This window comes from Huiozyma naganishii, chromosome 10 (assembly GCF_000348985.1).
Source record: "Huiozyma naganishii CBS 8797 chromosome 10, complete genome".
NCBI classification, from domain to species: domain Eukaryota; kingdom Fungi; phylum Ascomycota; class Saccharomycetes; order Saccharomycetales; family Saccharomycetaceae; genus Huiozyma; species Huiozyma naganishii.
In genome coordinates this window covers 571,419-581,679 of record NC_035931.1, presented here as the reverse complement: position 1 = coordinate 581,679, position 10,261 = coordinate 571,419, and the positions used below count along the sequence as shown (strand labels likewise).

Genomic DNA, 10,261 nt, shown 5'->3' with positions numbered 1-10,261 from the left:
ATTTTTTTCTCAGTTGTTATCTTTCCTGAATTAATACTTTTTCCATCCGCTGATGTTTTAACAGTGGTGTGATTTAAGTATATGGGATTGAATGTAAACTTCCCTGGATCAATGGAGCTTGACATTGCAGATTTTTTACTGTTATCAGTCATAATCTTTGACTTTGAGAAACTATTGGAGGCCCTGATCGATAGGCTCTTTGTCGAATATTTCATAGTGTCACTCGAAATAGAAGGAGACAGAGACGCAATATTAGATTTAGTGACAATTGAAAGTTTGAATCCTGAGATAGAAACCACTTCGGATGCTTTACTAAAAGTTCTTGGAAGAGAAGAGGAGCGAAAGGATGGCATGGAAGAGTACCAGCTCATTGAACCTGAGGTTTTGGAGCAAGAACAGATGATGAAGTTCCAGTATTGAGCATTGGTCCCTGAGTGGATTGAGAAACAGTTGATCCTAAATCAATGGGTTTGTAAGTTGACATCAAGGAACTACTACTTTGCATTAATAGAAAAGTAGTTGAGAACACAGTAGTTCCTAATCCACATACCCCCCTTTCCGTGTTTTCATAGTACGAGGTTACAATCTCTACGAATTGTCCGTCACTTAGTGTCTTTGTTATGGCCTTCATTGGAGGAATTTCTGAAGAATAGTTGGCAAAATAAACACCAGGAGATGTTGTCCGACCAGTACCAGAACCATAAATGTACGTTATTCCAGCTTTTTTAACGTCACATGGGAAGATAGTATGATCTGTATACTCCATAAACAATATCCCATCCTGTACAGTGACGTTCAAATCTTCAAGAGAATATCAGCACCCATAATAATCAACGAGCTGCTTAGCCCATGTACTGCAATACTTAGATTAACGTTCATAGGAAGTAAAGCAGAACTATCCAATACAATGTTCTGCTTACTTGAAAATTGTACTTGCCCAATGCCAAAAACCGCATTTTTAACTTTCATTGTTCCAGATCCCTCAACATTTGTGTAAAAAGCTAATTGTCTAGCATTTTCTACGTATAGATCGGTTCCATTGATTACCTTGTTGAATCCACATACATTCACCAGTCCATTGTTTGTAAATGGGGCTTGAATACCATTTTGAGCCCCGATGCTTAGACCTAACAAAAACTCCGTAGTTTTGCGTCCTAAATAAATTGATCCATCATTAACAAACTCATTTGAAGCTGAAACCTCAAATTGGACAATACGATCTAGCTCCGTTGTACTTTCCAAGTACAAGTACCCAGAGTTATAAAACGTTTTCACAATTATAATTGTGTCGATGCCCGAGGCATACAGTTCGACTAATCCTGTGATATTAACGGAAGAAAATTGGTTCAATGAAAAATAAGTATAGTTGGCATTCAGCGTACCATGAACATTAAGGTCACCGTCAAAATGGTAGGTTCCCCCCTCTAAATTAAGAGTCGCGCCTTTCTCGACTGTAACAGTGCCATTAAACACATGGTCTCCTTTCAGAAAAGTATTACTGGTAATAAGCAACCCGTTAACTATTGTCTGGGTAACGCAAAGGTTCAGCAACACTAAAGTCAACGGAAGTATATTTTTCAACTTCAAATTCATGCTGGTTACCATGTTGCTTAGGGGTGTCCCCAGAATTGGTTACCGTTCTTATACAAGTGTGTAATACATCACTTAATTTATATAACCTGGACTAGGAAAAACCTACTTAACCAAGTCTTCATTCCTTGGCATGGTATGTGATCTCCGGATTTCCAGAGGATTGGACATTTTGGCTATCCACTTTTTTTTTCTGTAGGGAACTGCTGTCAAGATTAACTAACTTCATTTTTGATTTTTTAGTGCCGCAAAATTTTTCCCGATCAGGGCAAAAAAGAGAATAATTCACCCCGTAGGAAATACATTCTGTGCCCCGCAAATGAGGTCACTACGTGGCTACCACTCTCCTGTGCGATTGATTCTGTGGCCGGCAAATGATTACAATTTTTGGTTGTAATGCACTATTACAAATCATTACATAAGTTTAATCCAAAATAAACACCAGGCTGGGCAAAACCCTATTACATCACGTAATTTTCCATGTCGAGGAGGGAGGTCCAGTGTAACTATGTGTTAGCTAACCGCTTAATTAAATGACTCGAGTAAGGATATATTTTATTAGCCACACTTTTGTCGACTCGGTCTCAGAAATTAGTTTCCAAGCTTTCATCTTACATTCAATGGGTATCATCGGAGATAATTAAAGGGGTAGTACAATATCCTAGAGATTAACGGTTGTCTGTGATAAGCAATAAACCAAACGTTTTTTGAGCTTGTGGTTTCTACTGGGATTATCCATTACAAAAAATGTGCCCACTGATTTAGTTCGGGCTGACTTCTTCAGGTGTTTATTGAATTTGTACTCTATGATCACGGTGCTTCTAGTTATAACATAAGGAAGCTTAGTTTTTTAGTTACGTCTTTTTATATGCTCCCATCAAAGGATAAAGACTATTGCAAAATCGGATCGTTTGAAAACCATTAAACTTGGTGAGTTTTTTAGAGTTCGAGCTAAGCCAATACTCCATACGTCGAAAAGACAAAAAAATTTGATTACCATTAGGATTGAAGGAAAGTTCCTTTTTGGGAAAGTGGACTATCAACTGTACAGAAATATCTTCGAAGTTTTGTGTTCCCTATAAAAAAAAAATCACCAAGACTTGTGCTTAGTGCCATTCAACAGCAAGTATTCATTTGTTTCAAAATCCAAGCTGTAAACCTTCAACGTAAATTCTGTCTCATTTCCGTCTTGAACCTAATCGACGTACCATCCTGTTGACAAGGTTTTGTATTCTAGTTTATGTGAAACAATGGGTAACTGAGCTAACTGGGCCTGATTTCATGCCAGAGTTGGTAGGCTGTAACCAGTATAAATTATCATGTGATATTCTTTATCTATGAGGTCAGGTTTCCGGAAAAATGTCCTTGAAATTTCTTATTTCATGGCTCTGCGTTTTTCAGAGGTCGAAAAGTTTTGAAGAGATAAGTCAGAAGGTTTTCGGAAAATTTAATCCAGCGTCCAAACGTTATGATATGTTGCCAATAATGGGGTTGTCAATGGTACTCTCCAATGAGCTCCTCATGACATTTTATCATTTTTGTTCTTCAATTAATTGGCTATAATCTTTTAAGATATGCATGGCTTAGAGTATGAGATGAGCTCTAGCCGCATGTCTGTATTGATATGAATAGTATACAGAGATAGAAGTGATGCCAAATCAGTCTCAGATGGAGTCTTTTTCGTCATTGTTCCATAACTTAGCAATATCATTGACTTTGTTGTATGTCTTCTCGTCAAACCATATAACTTCACCTTGTGGAGGTTTATTGGAGCCCACTTCAACTGCCTCAGCACAAAACGTGTTCCCGTAATCTGTTTCTTCTAAGTTCCAAGACCCTTGTTCCTGTTTTGGGATTAAAACTCCATTCATTTTCCAGGCTTTATTCTCATATCCATGGGTATCTTGTCCTGCGTCGGGTTTAAATTCTTTCAGCCCACCATTAATCCAGAAGAGTTCATTGCCACGAACATGTGCAATGTGAAAATCGCATAGTTTTGTACTAACGTATTTCCCATCCTTATATTTCTTTTGTGGAAACCCTGTTAAAGCAGCACCTTTGGGTTCAATGGAATACGATTGACCAGCAAACAATGGACCCAGCCAGTAAAATTCTTTGTCACCATGAAAACAAGCTTGTAGTTTATGGTTGAAACTTAGCATGAGTGTCATCACCAGTCCGGCAAATTTTTCTTTTTTATTTACGACAACGAGTCCGGTCTCTACATTTTCTTTCATACGGTCTTCCATCATCTTTCTATAAATACTTTCTTCGACGGAACCCGTGGTTTTTTGCATTTCAGATGTGAATAATAGAGTGCTCCCCAGTAATTCAACCTCTTCTATCGTAGGCTCTAAATGTTCCAGTGTAACTAAGCATGTATCATCTAGTTCATTGTCTACCACTCTATCACGGAACATATATATCCCGGTATTTTTGTATTCAGGTAACTCCATAAATGACTCTATCGGAGAATAAGGCACGGCATCTGCGTCAAGTAAAACGAACTCTTCAAAGGTATTGAAAATATTGGCAATTAATTTGTTGAAGTATTTCCGTATCAAGTTGACGTTCTTCTCTTCCAGTATTTCTGAGTATTCTACCAAAAACAGTCTTTGGCCAGTTTGTCTCCCACGTTCAGATAGTTTTGAGAGAAACTCTTTAGTGAACTCTCCGTTTTTAACTACGATTTGGATTGGTAACTTATTCTCTTGATATTGTAAAACTTTAAGTTGTCTGAAAAAGAAATCAGAAAATGGTTCGCTGAAAGTAGTTACTATTCCCTTTCCATCGGATAGTTCCATCCAGCTTTTGAATGGGTTTTCGTTGTGTCTTTCTACATCAAACTCTGGAGTAACATAAGTTAGCTTTTGCATCGTTGTTAGATCGGTTATTGTCGGTAATAGTATTTCTCCGGCGGCCGGTTGCTTCATAAAGGGGAACATTCGATGTTGTAAATCCTTTGCGTTGTACATTTTATGATCTTCCAGCACATCTGAGATCTCTAGTCCTCCAGAGATAAAACAAAAATCGTAGATTCGAAGCCTCTCCGTTACAAGAGAGTTGACTTCAAAGTTTTCTGCTTCGGATATAATGGGTTCCAAATAAAGTTGATTTGACCAGTCTGTATCTGCATAATACAACGTGCTCACTAAGATTTTACATTTTTGCAAACGAGACACTTTCCCAGGGACGTTCCAATTGATTAGCGATTTTTGTGTTTGAGAGAAACCTTTGAAAAATTTTGCCTCTTTGTCTTCTGCAGCCTTGAGAGCGTCCTGCCGAAGCTTCTGCAGGCGTGAAAACGGTGAGCTGTTGAATATGACCCTGGAGTACGCCTTTTCAAGGAAATCTTTTGAGGCTTGGTCCGGTTGCCCTGTGGTTTGATCTATTTCGTAACTTACTTTAGCAAAAGAATCCGGATTGGTAGTGTACGAGTTTGAATCAGATTCCGGTGATAGGCTGAATCTTGCAGAAGTACTCTGGCCCGCTTTACCTAAATTGGTCCGTTCTTTCTGATAGACGGAGACAATTGTAACTAGTACGATCACTGCCGTTATAACAAATAATGCACGGGATCCCAGCTTCCTTCCATTCATTGGGGGAGTATGTAGTGGCGACAGCTAATTGGAAATGACGGACACTCGGATCTAAACGCTTTCAGAATTTGATGCACGGTACGTGAACAAGAATCCCGGTGAAACACTTGGCTGGTTGTTGGTTATATACATTCAAGATCTCAATGAGGCAAGGCAGGTAAGGAAAAAGAAAGGAAAAAAAAATTAACACAGTGGAAGGAAACCACTCCCTCTTCTAAGCGTGCAACCGGGCCAAAGTCGTGCAGTAGTGTCTCCAGTAGCGTCTGCGGCCCCCCGCGACCCTATTGTTAACAACAGAAAAATCTGGGAATTGTCACGCAAGATACCGCAGACAATAAAAGGAAGTAATCATGTGCTTCGCCTCGCGTGGAACTGTTGACGTAACTACACGCTCGAGGGTTGCCGCGAAAAGTTCTACGCTGTTTTGCTGTCCCTGGGAGTAGGGCAAGAAGTCGCACAGGAACTTACCCGATCTGGGCATAAAAAACTTTTCCCGGCTCCGTACACTGGTCCCCACAAAAGACGCTTTCAATTGGTAACACAATGGAAATTGAATCTTACTGTGCTTTTATCTAAGCTCCTTTCCGTTCCGTTTCCGGTCAAGCGGGACGGCACAGCCGAAAAGGGAAAGTAGCAAAGTTGACAAGAAGAAAACAGGAAAAAAAGGGGTCCACGGCGTCTCTGTGGACATCCACCCCACTCCATTCCGCCCCCGCCCACGCTGTGTTTCCTTCTTGGACCCGGGCTGGCCCGACTGCTTACCAAATTGGGTCACACCCAGGTTCGCAACTTAACAATGCGTCGTCGGAAGGTGGGCAGTGGGGGGGAAGTTATGGCGGACGAACTGTAGCACAGTACTAACTGCTTCTTCCCTAACAATCAATAGGTAGCGTTGGTCGCTGTTTGAGCACCGGAAGGTTAAGCTTTTAGAGTGTCCCATTTATCAAACTTAATTGAAACTCTTTTTTTTTATTTAGCAAAGGATAGAAAATGATAGGATTTTGGAGCGGCATTTAACGGTTGTCGCTTTTGAGAAAAGGAAGCAGTGCGCCCTCCAAGGAAGATTAAGCGAGAGAGAGAGAAAAAGAACAGAAGAAGAAAAAGGAAGCGGTGCCTTATTGTTTTATTACATTTTTCTTGCCTCCAGTTCTGGAACAATACTCATACAGTTGCCGATTTCGTAAATTTATTTTTCCTGTGGGTTCAAGAATTAAAAGGTACCTTATCTGACTCTTACTAGATGACTATATGATATCAACATATTGACATGAAAGAATAGGGTCTCGTTCAAAAAGATAATGTTGAGAAGGTATTTCAACAGTTGCACATATCTATTTATTGTCGTTGTAACACAACGACAATTGTCACGACACATCTACCTTGCTTTTGGTACAGTTCCAGTCGTTGTTGTTTTTGGCACTCTACAATGACCCCCCCCTTTTATACCACATACTGCTATAACATAGGAAACACTCTGAATGTGATATGATCGCCAAATTGAATCGGATACGTGCTGGTTCAGACGTTACAGGTATATTCTGGGGATCTTTTCCCTTGCTTTGAAAGTTTTGCAGGTTCAATTCTACTGGTGTTCCATCAACTTCAAGACACAGCGTACCCACTAAAGACAGGAGCTTGGTAGAAAGAATTATTCCATACACAAAAACATACTCTGGGTAGCGATTGGGACTTACCTGATATTTGGTTCTATGAATATTCTAGGGTAATTGACTTTTTTGCTTTTTGAATACTTTGAGTGACGAAATTGAAAGCAAGCTGAAATCAGATACACTAGTATTCCATCTCCGTTTTTCTACGATAGTAGTAAAGGTAGCCATCCATTAGTTTCTGTTGTTCATTTGGTATCCGGGATCTATCAAAGAAAATGTGAATGGGCTTGAATATTGAACTTTGCTGATCGCATATGATCAGAGGATATTGTATGTTTAATTATGACTATGGTTTACTGTTTTTCGAGTATCAGAGAAAAATTATCCGCTAATTAGGTAGAGCAAAAATTTTTTTTGTTCTGCTGGTGTGTGTGCGTCCCCTACCGTCAAATATCCACACCCAAATATAGCTGAACAAAATGGTTAACTCTTACATCTTGTTTTCAAAGCGATCTTCAAGAGTTTTCAAAATACCAGGGCCTATCCAACCCGTGAACTGTTGCCATATAAAATACTGTGCTGTGGAATGTTATGAGTTTGGGACTGAACAACCAAAGAACTAAGAAGAAGTAATACAATAAAATATAATTGATAAAAATTGTATAACTTGTAGAATTACGCATACGGCAAATGTCATCGTAACACTCGATTGTCGGTTGTGGACTGGGGTCAGACTAGTTTATATCTAAGTACTTACACTAGTCCACCCACTGGTTCTACCATGGTATGATTATTGGCTAATCAGTTAGTCTTGCTTGCTTCACTTGTTGTCTGTCGGTTGATATTGAAAAAATTCTTGAAGGCTTGCGACACTGCTGCATGACATGGTTATATATGTTTTAGAATATCAAACAAAAGAAAAGATATGTGGAAGGACCATCTGCTATTATTATGTCAGTTGTACTTGCTTGACTAGGTCTTCTTATTTAGTTGGGTCATGAGTTTATCCCCATGGGAAGTTCCACAATTTACCCTCACAAAAACGTGTGTCTCACTCCAGAATTTGATATTATACAGTGGTATAATAAACTAGTATACAGTATAAGAATCAGCCATTATTTACTACTTTTGAGGGTTTTATTCTTCGTTTTCTTGAACAGTTTAGCAAAGAATTCACCAATTGGATCACCACTAGCTTTCTCAATGTACTCTCCCTCAGAAATATCCTCATGTGCCACTTCGTCAGTCAACTTTGCATCTCTCAGGCACAACGAAAACATAATTAGTGGAGCACAGAACACAACAGCGACAATCGTTTCCAATCTTTGAACGTATCTGTACGCTTGTACCATCGCTTCTCTTTCAGGAGTTCCCCATGTGTAAGTTGTGATGAAGGTATAAGGAGATGCATATGCCTTCGTAGCAAGCTCGGAATTTCCAATTCTTTTCAGTAGTTGTTTGTACAACGTTTGGGTCCAGATAGCACCGGAAACAGCAGCGCCAACAGCGGATCCAATTCTGTAAAGCGTGTAATTCAAGGCTGTGACCGTAGCCATATTATCATGATTGGTGGCGGCTTGAACCGAAACCGTGACGGGATATGTGAACAGAGTAGTACCTAAACCCCAAACACAAAGCGCACCGATGATCCCGGAATGCGATTCTCTGCCACCTCTGAAATGGTACAGCAACCCCATGGCTAACAACCACAAAGAGCAACCAACGATAATAACCGGTTTCATTCTAGTCACTCTTGTTAAAGCCAAAGCGACAATAGGAGATGCAACAGTTGAAACAAAGGACGACAAAGACGAGATTCTAGTGGCAGACTTGACCGATTCATGAACGGCAACGATCAGAACCGTATACAAATAGTCAACTGCCATGTAGAAGATGAAATCTATCAAAAAAGAGATACCCAGAGCTGCCCACACACCACGGTCCTTAACCAGTTTGTATGGGACTAGAGGATTCGTAGCCCACCTAGCTTCCCAGTAGCTGAAAATTGGAATTAAAACAAAACCAAGAACAAAAGGACCAATGATATTAGAGTGGTTCCATTTGGAGCTCACACCACCTGCAAGGGTCAATGGGACTAGAATGCAACCCAAACACGCCACCATCAATAAGACACCAACAACATCCAGTTTCCAAAATAGAGTCTTCAAAGTAACTTTCCACCCATGAATTTGGAAATACGTTTTCTCACCTTGCAGCTCTTTCCATTCCGGATCATTTCTGACTCTCCAATGCATATGGATCATACAGCACAAAATTGGTACACAACTAAGCGGGAAAATGAACGCCCACATACCGATATCCCAAGACCAGTGTTTCAAAGGATTAGCTTTCTGAGTGATGTTACCTGAAATCCATGTATTGATGATGAATGGCCAAGTTGGGACAAACTGGTAGAACAGTCTCCACCTTAGAGAGGAGAAATCCGACAGAATCAACAGGAGAATCAAAATAACACCGACGTAGCCTGCATTGTAGAAGATTGACCCAGCGGCGTACCTTTGAACGTCGTACGCTTGGCATTGAATGATGGTCCCCACTGCATAAAGCACGATGGCGACCACTAACAGAGACATTCTCCCGTAAATATCCGATAATCTTGCATAGACAATCTGCGATGCAGCACTCACGACCGCGTTAATAACATTGATGGTGGATAGGAGCGAATGCTCACTGTAAGAGGAAGTGGCATAACCTGTATAGATGTAACGGATATTACCATCCAGCCCGTAACCGTAGCCACAGACGAAAGCAGAAAACAAAAGGATAGCTTGGAGATACCATTTGTCATAAGATTTGGAGAGAAGTTCCGTCTTTCTGATAGTCAAAGTCTTTTTCTTTCCGGTTTCGTGTTCATCGGTGGTGGAATCCTGATGAGCCTCGTACTGCTCCTTATTTACAAACGAATTCGTACCGTCAGACGTCTCAGTAGCTGAGTTATTGCTTCTCACAATAGTAACATTTTTCTCTTGATCAGGTCCAAAGGCCTTTTCGATTGTGTTGGACATGCTTGTTACAATTTCTTCAGAGAGCGGGTATGATTGTCTTTCTTCAGAATTGCAATGCGTAGTCAAGTTATGATAGAACTTCGTTTCAATTGAAACAAATGCCCGTCTATATATAAATGTTAGTTCGCTTCATATCCTCATACGGTAGAAGTGGGCCAATTAACTGGACAATGCAAAGCAAGACAGGTCATCGCCCAAAACTGTTCAAATCAAGGTGCGATTCCTCTGGAGAAAAGAAAAAACAATAGTGAAAAATTTCACCGCCTTCCCTCCTTACGGCTCTCTCATCACTTGATGAAGGGGAGAAAACAAGGTGTAAATGTGCATGGACATTTTCCCGTCTCGCCCCGGAGAGACGGGAACGAAGAGCATACTGCGTTCGCAAGTCCCTAGATAAAAAGAGGTGCAGTTTTCGCCTCATGCAGCGCATCGATAA

At 40.3% G+C, this 10,261-nt stretch overlaps 3 protein-coding genes across 3 annotated transcripts; all 3 read right to left on the bottom strand.

The window, feature by feature from the left end:
* Nucleotides 1–795: 795 nt before the first annotated feature.
* Nucleotides 796–1,605, bottom strand: KNAG0J03000 (uncharacterized protein; the record flags this gene model as incomplete). Its single annotated transcript, XM_022610314.1, has 1 exon — nucleotides 796–1,605. The coding sequence occupies one exon, from the start codon at nucleotides 1,603–1,605 to the stop codon at nucleotides 796–798; it is 810 nt and encodes a 269-aa protein (XP_022466623.1).
* Nucleotides 1,606–3,254: 1,649 nt separating this feature from the next.
* On the bottom strand, nucleotides 3,255–5,189 carry KNAG0J02990 (alpha-mannosyltransferase; the record flags this gene model as incomplete). Its single annotated transcript, XM_022610313.1, has 1 exon — nucleotides 3,255–5,189. The coding sequence occupies one exon, from the start codon at nucleotides 5,187–5,189 to the stop codon at nucleotides 3,255–3,257; it is 1,935 nt and encodes a 644-aa protein (XP_022466622.1).
* Nucleotides 5,190–7,914: 2,725 nt separating this feature from the next.
* Nucleotides 7,915–9,825, bottom strand: ARN1 (siderophore transporter; the record flags this gene model as incomplete). Its single annotated transcript, XM_022610312.1, has 1 exon — nucleotides 7,915–9,825. One exon carries the CDS (start codon nucleotides 9,823–9,825, stop codon nucleotides 7,915–7,917), a length of 1,911 nt encoding a protein of 636 aa, XP_022466621.1.
* Between the last annotated feature and the right edge of the window lie 436 nt (nucleotides 9,826–10,261).